Source organism: Mytilus galloprovincialis, chromosome 11 (genome assembly GCF_965363235.1).
Source record: "Mytilus galloprovincialis chromosome 11, xbMytGall1.hap1.1, whole genome shotgun sequence".
Lineage (NCBI taxonomy): Eukaryota > Metazoa > Mollusca > Bivalvia > Mytilida > Mytilidae > Mytilus > Mytilus galloprovincialis.
Window position 1 is genome coordinate 12,131,837 of NC_134848.1, and position 14,538 is coordinate 12,146,374.

General features: G+C 32.3%; 1 protein-coding gene across 1 annotated transcript; it reads left to right on the plus strand.

Annotated features, from left to right (window-relative positions):
* The first annotated feature begins 532 nt into the window (after positions 1-532).
* On the plus strand, positions 533-14,320 carry LOC143051654 (uncharacterized). Its single transcript, XM_076224551.1, has 12 exons — positions 533-571; positions 1,585-1,706; positions 4,386-4,639; positions 5,288-5,444; positions 5,832-5,949; positions 6,394-6,447; positions 7,463-7,542; positions 8,396-8,561; positions 9,232-9,314; positions 9,819-10,008; positions 10,424-10,506; positions 11,816-14,320. The coding sequence occupies exons 2-12, from the start codon at positions 1,625-1,627 to the stop codon at positions 11,998-12,000; spliced, it is 1,452 nt and encodes a 483-aa protein (XP_076080666.1). The 5' UTR covers positions 533-571; positions 1,585-1,624; the 3' UTR covers positions 12,001-14,320.
* The last annotated feature ends 218 nt before the right edge of the window (positions 14,321-14,538 follow it).

Here is a 14,538-nt window from a genome sequence, read left to right on the forward strand (position 1 = left end):
TAAAGAAATGAGGACACCATTGGAGGTCATCGATTTTGCCCAAGTGCGTGTGCAGAATATTGGTTTCACAAGCCTGTGTCTTTTAAAGAGATTGTAAAATGAAATAACACCATTACTTTGCCATAAAAATGACACAGAATCTTTTAAATTTCACGATGATCATATGCCGTTTTTTAGCATGTAATATGAGTATACTCCTGTTTTTAGTTTGTTGAAAATTTTGTTTCGCAGCATGTTTTAAGATGACAGATTGAATGAATTTTTGGTGTTAACACCACTTTTAAAATAATGGATACATATGTGAAGATAGCTATCATTCATGCTTTACATACACCTTTTTCTTACGGTGTCAATTCAAAATAATGGATACATATGTGAAGATAGCTGTCTTCTGTCAATCTTTATATACACATTTTTCTTACGGTGTCCAGCAAATAATAAAGCTAAACTAATTTGTCAAGTATTAAAACAATGCATACTTGTTATCATTCCACACAGTCTAATCTGTATAAACTTTTGATAGTATTTTATCTAAGCGGAAGTTGAAACCTGTTTACAATCACAATACGAGGTAGGCTCAAAATATTTTAAACCTCAATTCTCGTCTTTTAAAGAGCTTTAAATACTTAAGGGAGTTCGCTTCTCAGTTTCAAAGTAATTAACTTTTCAAAACACTAGTTTATATTGATATTGAATTAAAAAAGGAATCAAAAGAGCCAAAAAAATATATAGGTCACCGTAATTGTTTTCGAGATATAAGCCATTAAAATTTTGGCGGGAAAATACTCTCTCTTGACTTTTGATAGCTTTATCATTGACAAGTCTATGTTCTCAAAAACTGTTAAAAAGTAATTAAAATTTTATAAGACTTTTACAGATGGCTTATTATTATACATGTAAAAGATTTTCAAAAAGAAAAATGGGGGTCACCGGCCAAATTTTTTCAAGGCATTCAAATGGATAAAACCAGAGGATTCCGAAAATCTGAGAAAAAATCCAAAACATGACAAGCCAGCTTCCTTAATAAAACAGTTTACATCATAGAGAGGGAAGATACCAGAGGGAGACTCAAACTCTAAAGTCGAAAACAAACCAACAACGCTATGGCCAAAAAGAATAAGATCAATCGACAAACAAGATCATACAAAACACATCATAGAAAACAAAAGGCTGAGAAACATGAACTCTACAAGAAACTGAGGGTTGATCTCAGGTGCTCCAGAAAGACACATGAGTTCAATTAAACTTCATTGATTTAGTTTTATTTCGTAAGATTTATAAGTTTGTTTATGGAGTACCATCTTGACCCGCTTATAAAACAAACAATTAAAAGTATGTACAACACTGCCTGTTTATGCTTCAAATTACAAAACAAGAAGTCCCTTTGTTCCTTTGTTACGGTTTTAGTTTTAGTTTCAATCATGGAAAACCATGCAGTTTTGAAGGCCTTACGATGACCTATGCACATACTTACTTACTTACTTCTACGGCATGTTGGTAATTGGTTGATAGTTGTCTCAGTGATAACCATATCACATCTTCTTATTTTAAAAAAATAGTTAAGTTTTATCATTTCAATTTCAGAATCAATTATTGTACCAGAAAACGGTCTGCAAAACATAGCATGATCATCTTTTCAGTACTCAGTAGAGCAGCACTCGTTTTGATCCTGTTTGTCTGTTTTGGTGTCACTTCACAACAAGAGTGTAGGTTTAGAATAACTTAAAGAATCAAATCGAAATATAAAGCAATAGTAAAAATTCCTGGCATATTTTTCCAAATTAGAGAACAAGTAAAATTTCATTTATTTCAACTTTAGGACGCTGTTAGCAAATCAAAGAAGGTTTTGGTATAAACTTTTGAAATCACAACCTAGAATACATTAGATTCTGAAACGACGAATTCCTGTCATTATACAAGTGGAACTTCCGTTAGGGTTTTACTCATAAGAAAAATTGTTTCCAAGTCGTCACGGTGCGTTGAATAGATAAACAAGAGGCTCTCAAGAGCCTGAATCGCTCACCTTAATTTTTTTTGTTAAATCTCTCATCAATGATTATTTTGGCTTTTCAATTTATTTAAATGTTCTTTGAATCGTCCTATTTTCTTCAAAAGCAAAAAAAAAAAATCATTTTCTCCTATGTTCTATTTTAGCCATAGGAGCTATGTTTCTGACATACAAGGAAATGAAATATAAAATTTATACTAGATACTCTGAAACTCATTTAGCCTAAGTTTGGCTGAAATTGATACAGCAGTTTCAAAGGAGAAGATTTTTTAAAGTAAGTCAACATGATGAACAAATTGTGAAAAAAGTCTTTAAAGGGCAATAACTCCTTAAGGGGTCAATTGACAATTTTGGTCAAATTGACTTATTTGTAGATCTTACTTTGCTTAACATTTTTGCTATTAACAGTTTATCTGTATCTATAATAATATTCAAGATAATAACCAAAAACTGCAAAATTTCTTTAAAATCATCAATTCAGGGGCATTATACCTGAAAAACCAGTTACCCAATTCGGCTGAAAATTTCAGGACAGGTAGACCTTGTCCTAATAAATACTTTAACTTCTTGTCTTATTTGCTCTAAATGCTGGAGTTTTTGAGATATAAGCCAAAAACTGCATTTTACCCTGTGTTCTATTTTTAGCCATGATGGCCATGTTTTTTGACGAAATAAAAAATAAAGCACAAACTTTATTTTATACACCCTACTGATCATTCAGTTGAGGTTTGGTTGAATTTGGTTTAGTAGTTTTAGAGGAGAAGATTTTTTAAAGTTAGCAAATATGATGAACAAATTGTGAAAAATTGTCATTAAAGGACAATAACCCCTTAAGGGGTCAATTGACAATTTTGGTCATATTAACTTATTTGTAGATCTTTCTTTGCTGATCATTTTTGCTGTTTACAGTTTATCTTTATCTATAATAATATTCAAGATAATGACCAAAAAACTGCAAAATTTCCTTAAAATTACCAATTAAGTGGCAGCAACCCAACAATGGTTTGTTTGATTCATCTGAAAATTTCAGGGCTGATAGATCTTGACCTAATGAACATTTTTAACCCGTATCAGATTTGCTGTAAATGCTTTCGTTTTTGAGATATAAGCCAAAAACTGCATTTGACCCCTATGTTCTATTTTAAGTAACGGCGGCCATGTTTTTTGACGGATCAAAAATCGAAGCACACACTTTGTGCAGGATAATCTAAGGAACAATCATGTAAAGTTTCATTCAAATCCATTCAGTAGTTTCAGAGGAGAAGATGTTTGAAAAATTGTTAACGACGACGACGACGACGACGACGGACGCCAAGTGATGAGAAAAGCTCACATGGCCTTTTAGGCCAGGTGAGCTAATAAAAAAGGAAGACCAAATTGTGACCACGGAAAACAGATATAACCGTGATCTTCTATGACATTAATATACCACAATATTAATGAAGAACGCAAAATATCAAAACTGATAAAACCAAATCTTCGGTTTCATATACGAAACTACATTCAAAACTACATAATAGAACCATGAATATGCTCCCGACTATCGTACCATCTAGGTTATAAAATGTCACAGTACACCATTTTTTTAAAAAAAAAATTTTTTTCAAAATTTTTTATGGGTTATATAAGTGTTTATATAATACAACATCCTCAGTTATTACTAAAAGATTGTATATAATGGTCAAAAATGCTAGACGTAAGATACATTATAGATATAAATGTTTTAACGTCACTGGTGTATTTTGTGTATTAAGATTAAGCCTAGATTTAAATTTGTTGAACTAGATAATAATTAAAAAATCCTATGCCTGGTACCAAAGTAATTCAGATCTCCCGTCCAAAATTTCAGTTTTCTTTTATTTTGAATTTTATTCTTGACACACAGTACACAAATTGAATCGAGTTCCCAAATTGCACCTATTCAACAAAAATAGCTGTGGAACTTTTCTTTGAGACAATACAATTTGCATTTTTATGATTTGTCATTATATATGATCTATCAACATATGCTTAAGGTCGGTTTATATCCGACACAGCCCATATGTTACAAGTATAAAAAAAAAGGAATCTCAAGCATGGACTAATGTCAAATTACTCTAAATATTTGAGGAAATAAAACAAAACATCTGTAGTTCGATTCTTATGGATGTGAACTTAAGCATAGATGTAATTCGGGTACTCATCATTACAGAATCATTGGAAGTTGGTTACGACCCATTTTGTTGTCTCATTTGGCAATACAAACATATCTGCTTGTTTTTACTTTTCAAATTTTGCGATTGAACATATGTTATTTAGTTACTGACAACAAGAAACACGATTTAAATATATTATTCTTTCTGCGCTATCTGGCATTACTTAACTTTTAAAATTTCAGCATGTGGAGACTTTCTTAATAGAAGAAAGTCAATTGATCATACTAAAATTGAATCAATAGAAAACTATGCATTGGACGTCGTAGCCATATTTGCAGGGAAAGACACGCATGACGTCACGTTTTTCTGTCGAAACGATTTTTTATTACAAGGACCAAAAAAAGCACGATGTTTTCCAAATGGTAGTTGGAGTCAAGAAATTCCTAAATGTTTAGAACAATGCGCTGACTTACCAGGCAAGATTGAAAACATACAGGCAAGTATAAAACGTTCTGCTTTTATATATAAAAAAAACCTCAATGAGATATGGTATTATTGCTAATGAAACAAATATTAACCCAAGTGAGCGCAAAAGTTAGCAACTACTACGTTTATTTCAGAACCTCAACTTTAAAATTTTTAAATGAACCATAAATTACTTGTGATCAGAATAAGGCGGATAGGAGTTTTGATATAGTTAAAAATTGAATTCGGACGAGTTTTTTTGTTGTTCTTTACCCATCATAATCCCTATGTCCATAATTGGATTAAGTCCTATTTAAGTATTCAACGTGAAATAGAGTTCGGTTAAACTCGAACAGCTATGAACAACAGGCACATGAGAACGAAAGTACAAGACACGCTCGTCCAAAATTTGTAAGTTTCAGTCGTTATTTTATGAATTTGCCGTTAGTCTCCTCGTTTGAATTGTTTTCCATTTGTTATTTCAAGACTTTTTATAGCTTGCTTTGCGTATTTGTCTCTTACATGGCTGAAGGCTGTTTGGTTATCTATGCAATTGTTAACTTCTTCATTTTGTCTCCTGTGAAAAGTTGTTTCATTGTCAATCACAATATTCTTCTTATATGATACAAACTCATACATATCAATAAGAAATAAACATTGACATTTGTTTTGTTTTTAGGTGTCTACTAACAAACGGACTATCAACTCAACGGTTGAACTTTCCTGTAGACTCCCAAAGTATGAGTTTAAAGGACCCAAAAAACTTTACTGCAAACATGGTGGATGGTCGATATCCAAACACAAACTGAAGAAGGCAGCCTATCCTACTTGCAAAGGTAATTATATTGATTGACTGACTGCTGCTTTTTTCTTGCTCCTATCCATCGCGTTAGGAGACGCAATAAATACAATATTTACAGTCTTTAGTTTGACACGCTTTTCATCTGGTTCAAGCAGCAACTTAGAAGTGTGTATGCAAAAGACACCAGTTTCATGGTACAAACAGTAAAAATATAGCATTGATTTGCATGATTGAAGATATTAAGTATTTTTGCGAAACATTTGAACTAGTTTACAATCAACTACTATATATGTCGCTACCATACACAGAATCTGCTTAACACCGGTACCTAGATAACCGGTTTAAGGAACCTGATCTTAACACTTAGATTTTCCACCTGTTACAAATTATAATTTATTTTTCTTGTATATTTTTCTTAAAGAAAAGCCTACTTATACAAGTTGGAAGGTTTACCTCATCGGTACCGGATGTGTTGCTGGTGCCATTCTGGTACTGGTCATCTTCCTAGCAGTTTGCATATGGACAAGGAAAAAACATGGGTGAGATTTGGTCATATCAAAAATAGGTTATAGAGTTGGTTGATATGAATATCTAGGTTTATTTTTCAGTCAGTTCACAAAATTTTATTTTTGCAGTATTTTACATTTTTTACGTTTTAAAATATTTAATTCATCAATTTTTCCAAAAAAAGTCCCAGAACTATCTCAGAGTGAAATAGTTCATTGATTTCCATGTAATTGCATTGTTTCATCTCTCTGTTTCTCAGTTATTCTCAATCTATCAACCCGTTTCTTCTTTTGCTCACGAAACGAATTTCAATACTTTCAATACACCATTTTGGCTGTTCTAATTATATTATCAGTACCTGCCACCATTTTACTGCATTTTGTTTGAACATTGACCTGTTTATCATTTCGTTTAAAGTTGAATACTGAATATTAAAATTGACATTTAATTATAAATATATTTTGTATTTTTTACAGAAAGGACATAGACGGCGTAGTTAAGGCAAACCCTGATTTGCTGAAATCTTTGTTGTAAGTTTACTATTTATATTCAAAAGTTATGTTTAAATTCTTGAATTTGATATTTTTGTTTTACAATTTACAATTTACAATTTTAAAACTTCACAGGTTTTTTTCGAAAATGTAAAGTCGTCTGCTCCTTGTTTGATTTTCTCATGTGACCAATAAAAAAAAAATAATGATTAATACAAACTGAAGAAGTTCACAACAAATATAGAATGAAATTCAAAACAGTGTAGCTGTGGCTATTGATTGACACATTAAATTCATCAATTGACTGGGAAAATTTAGGTGAAGTTTGTATGTAACGACCACTGCTCACTTTAGTAGTACTTTTTAAAGACACTTAAACTATGGGGTCACCAAAGGTTCTCAACACATAAATAAAGTAATTCGAAAAATTAATCAGAAATAACACGATGTTTTAATTTATATTTATTATATAAATCAAAACATAAAGGTTATTCCTGATTAATTTTTTCGAATTATTTTATAATTAGAGGCGTTAAGAAACCTTTGGTGACCCCACAGTTTCAATGTCTATCGTAGGTACGTCGTGAACAGTGGTTGTTACAGACAAACGTTCACGTAAATTGTCCCAGTCAATGGATGAATTTAATGTGTCAATCAATGGCCACAGCTACACTGTTTTGAATTTCATTCTATATATCATGGTTCAGTGGTTTTAGAAATTAGAATTAACTATAGTACACCAAAGATGATCTTGGATATCAATTGACTAATAGTCTAGGCTATTAATGCTCCCTATATTTCACACTTCATTGACACTGGTCAAGTTTTTCATCCAGGTTCTTCCTTTTATAATGAGTCATCTATAGTTTTCACTGTTTTGCAACTCCTGAAAACTGTATGTACACAAAAAAGGGTAGAATATAGTAATTACACGTTTTAAACAAATACCGTTATTTTGGGTAATCTTTACATCTCATCTAATTCTTAATACTTGAAATATAGTTTTCTGTGGGGAAACTTGAATAGCAAAGCTATTAAATGTTTGAAATTGCAGTTGTGTCAAAGTATGGAGTGCTGATCGAGAAAAGAGAATAGTTATGGTAACAGAAAGTTATAAATCACTTAGAAACTCAGGTATTGTATTAAATAATTTAAAACAAATACTCATTAAAAGAGGCCGTCGAAAGATACCAGAGAGACATTCAAACTCATGTGTCGAAAAATAAACCGAAAACCCCATGACCAAAACAGAAAAAAGACAAAAGACAAACAATAGAACATAAAACACAACATAAAAAACTTAGCAACACGAACCCCACCACAAACGGAGGAAATGGGGGTCTGCGAAAACGGGTTACCGATACTTGTGGCACCATGTTAATAAAAGATGCACAATTTAGTATCTTGCATTTCGACTCCTCTCCAATTCTATAACATTTAGTCTGTGGTAATTCCCAATCATATCCTTATTACACAAGTCTGTGATGGTTGTTGAACTGGAAATCAAACACTTGCAGACATAAAGCGGAGCTAGTTTTAGTAACCAGTTTTAAGCTTAGAATTAATTCGACTCCTCAGAATCTAATGAATCTGGATAATATTACCACAAGCGTACATCAAAATGTTGTGATTGACCCACAACGTCATTCGTCATCGAATTCAACCAATAACACTAATGACATAAAGCAATTTTCCTTTTGTGGTACAAACAACGAAATTACCAACAATCTTTTAGATTCTGAAACTATAAATGCAAAAAGTAAGACACGTGCGGATCTCTTATTAAACTTTCAATAATATTTTCAAATGCGGTTAATAAGACATATATCAAGGAATATATAAACAGCAATTTGAAACGATTTTTTTCACAAAAATATAAAAAGAATTGGCAAATGATAAAATAGTAGAAAACAAATTGATTATAACAGCAAATCGAATAAGTCAATACGATACGCAACTATTATATATGGTTCACCTTACATTTCAGTTAGTCTTGAATTCAATATCAATGGCCGATTAGTTTTGGAAGAAGATAGCACTGAAATAGAAAATGACGAATCATTAAAAAGATGTAAAGACAAAACTTTGATGGTCTTAGCAAAGAATGAACAGTGGAAGAATTCAAGATGGCGTCAATATAACTCTTCTCAAAGGTAGGATTATGTCCAAAATACACTAATTTCATTGGACGACGTCATAAGTAGTGAGGGATAAAAAATCCAGTTTTCCAACCGGAGTGATTTGTGAATCAGAGATACCGTTTCCTAAAATTAGGTTAATTAAAGACAAACACATTTCGAAGTTATATGTGAACCTATATAGTTAAATTTAAAATGTTTAGTTGTGTATGGTCTTTGACAAGTCCTTATTTTCAGTAGAGTTAGAACCATAGACTTCAGTGGCGGATCCAGGAAAAAGGGGGGGGGGGGCACTCCAGGCAAGCCTCAGTGATACCATATATAGCCAACCAAATTTCCCCATAAACACTAAACAGTTTCCCATAAACACTAAACAGTTTTACTGTAGATATGATAGTAGATAAAGGGGCTTATTTAATTTTTTATCATTATCATGCCACGCTATTGGTTGAATTTTCATATTTTAGATCGTTTTAACCAATCAACTGCTTGGTGTACGCTTTGCAAAATATTACCGAGCATGCATTATTTCTGAATCGGCGATTAAACGGGTGATAGTATACATTATCAGACAAACATTTATTCTTTAATTGTTAGAATGCAACAACGAAACTTCTTATATTATAAAAACAAATAGTATTAGATACACCAAGTTTAATATACAATTGAAAATTCTTTCTTTCAGTGCAGCCTTCCACGTGTTTAGTCATGATAGACAGAAATCTGTTATGATTTTGTGTTTCTCATTGGAAGATTTGTGTGAACAAGGTAAATGGTGTTTTTTAAGATCTGTCTCTAAATATGTCAAAATAAATTTATGCTCGAAAGTCTACTATTTACCCATATATATGATAGCACTTTCTTATTTTAAGAACAACCATCAACTCGAAATACAAGTGTCAATGTTCATAAAGTAAATGCATTGTTACCGCCGTTGAGCGGTTTCTCATTAAAAAATATTTTTGAATGAATTTAAATATTTTCATGTACTTAAAGTTCTTTCAACAAAACCAAGCACGCAAACCTTCGTAGTTCTAATTCATTTGACCTTTTTAACTTTTTTTCATTCGAGCGTTACCGATGAGTCTTTTGTAGATGAAACACGTGTCTGGTCCATTACTTAATTTCAATCCTGGTATATATGATGAGTTTATTTACATCTATCAATAAATCTCTATAAAATATTACCTCCTTCCAAAAAATATTATTATTTTCAATATCACCATCGGCCATCCCCTGTTGGCTTATTTAATCACCTTTGTTTCTTCACAGCATTACACATGCTTGGGTATAAACCATACTACATCTGTCTTGAAAATGACGGCACTTACCTTGAATCTGATCGTGATCTTATGGCGTTTACCGGAAGTCGTCTGATGGCGGTGAAAAATGGATGCACGTGGACAGTACCCGAAGATGGCGATTTTCCACATAGCTCGCATTATTCGGCAAATCAAGAAAGGTATAGGTATAAAACTAAGGAGATGTTTATTCAAAATTCCATAATGGCGTAAATGAACGCAACTGTAGGTCACTGTACGGCACATAACAATGAACAACTCATTTAAAAAAGCATAATTTCAACCCAATAGATCTTGAACTGAAAAATCTTGACAGTTATGTCTTTTAAATAGCCAAAGGCAATAATCTCAAAATCTCATAAAAAGGCAAGGAAAAGTTCAATGTATTCATAAGCTGTAAGTGAGCAAACAGTGATAAATGAAGAATCGAAGAATAACTGACAATATCATGAGAAACACAGCATAAAAACTAACGTATGGGTATTCGAGATCCGATCAACAAAATTTACTGCTGATTGACAATTAATTAATGATACTGCGCAGAACGGTCAGAATTGTATTTTATTCCTTTTGAAGGCATATGTTTGTTGTACGGTCTCTCGATGGACGAAAAAGGAAAGAAATATTTGCCAGTAATGTTGTTGGACTCCATTTTGCAGGTAAGACTATTGTCAACGAAAAAAATTCGCCGGAAAAATACAGTATAATCGGCTATAAAAAGCCCCGACATGAGCAGTCAAAATAAGTTGGTTAACAGTATTAGTGGTACTCGATTAGTATTTTACGTCATACAACAAGAAAAAACATCGTCCGTGGATGTAAATATAGGCATCTATCGACTTCCGATGTTCAAACCTCATAAATCGTTTAAAAAATAAAAAAAACAAGATCACGGATGTTAAATTTCAAAGCACTCATGATAATTAACAACTGCATGTTTTAAATACCCTGGCAACCAGTCTGTGGTGTAAATAGAGCCTATATCAAATAGGCAAAATTACTACCCTTATCCAACATATCCTCATTTTATAATACCAATTTAATTTTTCATCAAGGTCAGAAAATACATTTTGTATGCGCATACAATTTTTGCCTCTGTACATTAAATCTATCTTTCTTTATAAACCGACCGCGAACACGAAGGCGGTCGCAGTCGTCTGCCATTTTTGTTGTTTACCTTGTCTACCAATTGCGTAAAAAAAGAATCGGAACCGATTTTAATTACGCTAAATAAACGTGCTAGTAGGTCATGTGATACCCGTCCGTCTCTACCTTGAAGCAATCAACGAACCTATTTTTCAATATTTGTATCCTGAGCTCAAAAAAAATTTGACTTGTCGTATTAAAATGATTTTGATACCAGTATATATAGGGTCCTTTATTTCTGTCTTATTTAATGTCGTGTTTCTCTATTTAATATTTTTTTTACCATAATTTATTTTTTTGAATATTTTTTGTCTGTTATTCTGCGTCTTGTTTTTTACCATAACTATGTGTTCTGTAAACCCAATTTATTCGATTCTGTTTAATACCTAAAATTCGTTAATTATTTATTTTCATTTAAGGAAGCTGGCTTGTCATGTTTTAGATTTTTTGTCAGATTTTCAGAATCCTCTGGTTTTATCCATTTGAATGCCTTGTGACCCCCATTTTTCTTTATGTAAATCTTTTACATGTATTATAATGATAAGCCATCTGTAAAAGTCTTATAAAATTTTAATTACTTTTTAACAGTTTTTGAGAACTTCAACTTGTCAATGATTTTAGCTATGAAAAGTCAAGAGGGAATATTTTCCCGCCAAAATTTCAATGGCTAATATCTCGAAAACAAGCACGGTGACCTATATTCTTTTTTTGCTCTTTGGACTCCTTTGTTAATCCCCTATCTATATAAACTAGTGTTTTGATAAGTTAATTACTTTGAAACTGAGAAGACTCCCTTAACATGGTTATTTTCTCTTCCCTCAGCTGCAACTGCTCTTAAAATACAGCCACCTGTTGAAGTTACCACAAATGATGGGGTGCTAATTTCTGATGACGCCACGCTATCACAACACGTGCATGAAGTACTAACAGTAACGGAAGTACGCAAGAGTCGTAAATTACTTTTACAAAACGATACACCTCGTTCCTCAAGTGTTTACAGTGCATAATTATAGTAGAAATAATTAACATTACATTTATGAGAAATATTCATATTAACATTACATTTTTATGCCCCACCTACGATAGTAGAGGGGCATTATGTTTTCTGGTCTGTGCCTCCGTTCGTTCGTTCGTCCGTCCGTCTGTGCGTCCGTTCGCTTCAGGTTAAAGTTTTTGGTCAAGGTAGTTTTTGAAGAAGTTGAAGTCCAATCAACTTGAAACTTAGTACACATGTTCCCCATGATATGATCTTTCTAATTTTAATGCCAAATTATAGTTTTGACCCCAATTTCGTGGTCCACTGAACATAGAAAATGATAGTCCGAAGTTCAGGTTAAAGTTTTTGGTCAAGGTAGTTTTTGATGAAGTTAAAGTTACATCAACTTGAAACTTAGTACACATGTTCCCTATGATATGATTTTTCTAATTTTAATTCCAAATCAAAGGTTTAACCCCAATTTTCACAGTCCACTGAACATAGAAAATGATAGTGCGAGTGGGGCATCCGTGTACTATGGACACATTCTTGTTCGTGATAATTCATGTAAACATTACATTAAGTAGAGATATCCAATTAACATTGCAGTTATATAAAAAATATTTATATTAACATTACATTGTACATTTATTAGAAATATTCACATTGACATTAACTTTACTGCACATAATCGTAATAACATCAGTGGCGAATCCAGAGGGGGCGTAGAGGGCGTACGCCCCCCTTTTGTTCGTTTTTTTGTGTTTTTTTTTTGGTAAAATGATTAATCAGACTAGACTTTGTGAACTTTGCCATTTCCCGTGTACTGTAGTATTTAATTTTTATGCGACAATTTTTAACTTATAAAGATATTTTTCGCTGGAATTTACTGATTGTCAAAGTCATGTAATTCTCAATGGTGGAGTCAAGGACGTATAACTAACATACGTCCTTGGGTGGAGTTGAACAGTGCGTCGAAAAAAACGTCGCTTAGTCATTTTGAAATTCAAATTACAGTAACACATTGCTTAGGCTGAGGATGGCAATCATGACACCTTCAAAGCCACACAGGATTGAGCAAGAACGTATTAACTTCTATTTCACTACTCCACCAACTAATCTATAGACTACACTGACTATTACACTCACATGAATAAAAGTTCCACGGTAATAATATTTACCTACGAAAACATGTTTAACACCAAATGCCCCAGTCAATTTTAAAATAACATAGCTGAATAATGATCCCCAGTCAGTATAAGCTCTAAATATATTTAAAGTCTAAGGTACAAACCATTTGATTTGAGGAGACAGTCTGAGATATCTGTGAGAAAAAAATAACTCTGATTTTTGCCTTAAACAAAAATTCTGGCTGTATCTGGATTGACAAAAATAATCATGTCCACTGTTTTTGCTATTAGAAACAAAATTTTCCAACAGAATTATTTAGCGTTAAATGAACATGATGAATAAAAACGGGCATTTTTTTTGGTGGCTGGAGTTTGCATGTATGAACGGAATGTTTGTTTCGCCGAACTGCTATATTAAATACTTTTTTCAAGACCAGACGGCAACCTGCCTGATGGGTGTGGCCTATATGTCTCCATTTGTCGACCGTCATTCATTAATTGGTTGTCATTTCAGACTCATTCTTGACCTTTGGTTGATTTGGAACCCCTCACTTCCCTTAATTTTGTTGGGTGAAACATATCAACGAAACATTTGGATAAGAAATTGCTTGTTTGTCTTTTTTAACTTGTGACGGCCGTATTGTAAATTTCATTGAATACCCCGGCGTATATCTGGTTTACAACAAGAAATCTGTGAAGTTAATATGATAACTTAACTTGCAACAAAACAGCGAGAATTTTCCATGTCTATTTTCTATTGACAAGTCCTACATCAAATTTATCAGTTCATAGTTTTGGATCCATACTATCATTTTATGATAGACAATTAATAGAGAGAATACAGCATCGAAAATATCCAACCATTACACTTTACAGCAACTACAAAATATATATGCCCCACGCCAGTAACTGTTTGAAAAGTGCATCTTTCAAAACTTCGCCCCCCTTTCTAAGATCCTGGATCCGCCCCTGAACATTACACTAAATAGATATATTCTGATTTATATTACATTTACTGGAAATATTCGTATAAACATTACATTTACTTGAAACATTCGTATTAACATTACATTTATTACAAATATCCGTATTAACATTGTCTTTATTAGAAATATTCTTATTTACATAACATTTACTGGAAATATTTTTGTTAACATTACATTTACTGAAAATATTTGTTTTATTAACATTACGTTTATTAAAAATATTCTAAGTACATTACATTTATCAGTGATATCCTAAGTACATTACATTTTTTAGAAATATCCTAACTACATTACATTTATTAGAAATATCTATATTTACATTACATCTAATTCAATCTGATTAAAATACAGACCATGTATCCAAGCTATGCCTCCGAATTAAAGGATTCTGACAACACCACTGTTGTAAATATTACAAAAACGACATTCAATTTTTTTAAGGTTTGTGTTAAT

Bases quoted from the DNA above. Each gene is read 5' to 3' on its own strand.
- LOC143051654 (XM_076224551.1), top strand. From the start codon at position 1,625: ATGATCATCTTTTCAGTACTCAGTAGAGCAGCACTCGTTTTGATCCTG. The intron at 6,448-7,462 runs GTAAGTTTACTA...TTGAAATTGCAG, and splicing joins GATTTGCTGAAATCTTTGTT to TTGTGTCAAAGTATGGAGTG. The intron at 8,562-9,231 runs GTAGGATTATGT...TCTTTCTTTCAG, and splicing joins CAATATAACTCTTCTCAAAG to TGCAGCCTTCCACGTGTTTA.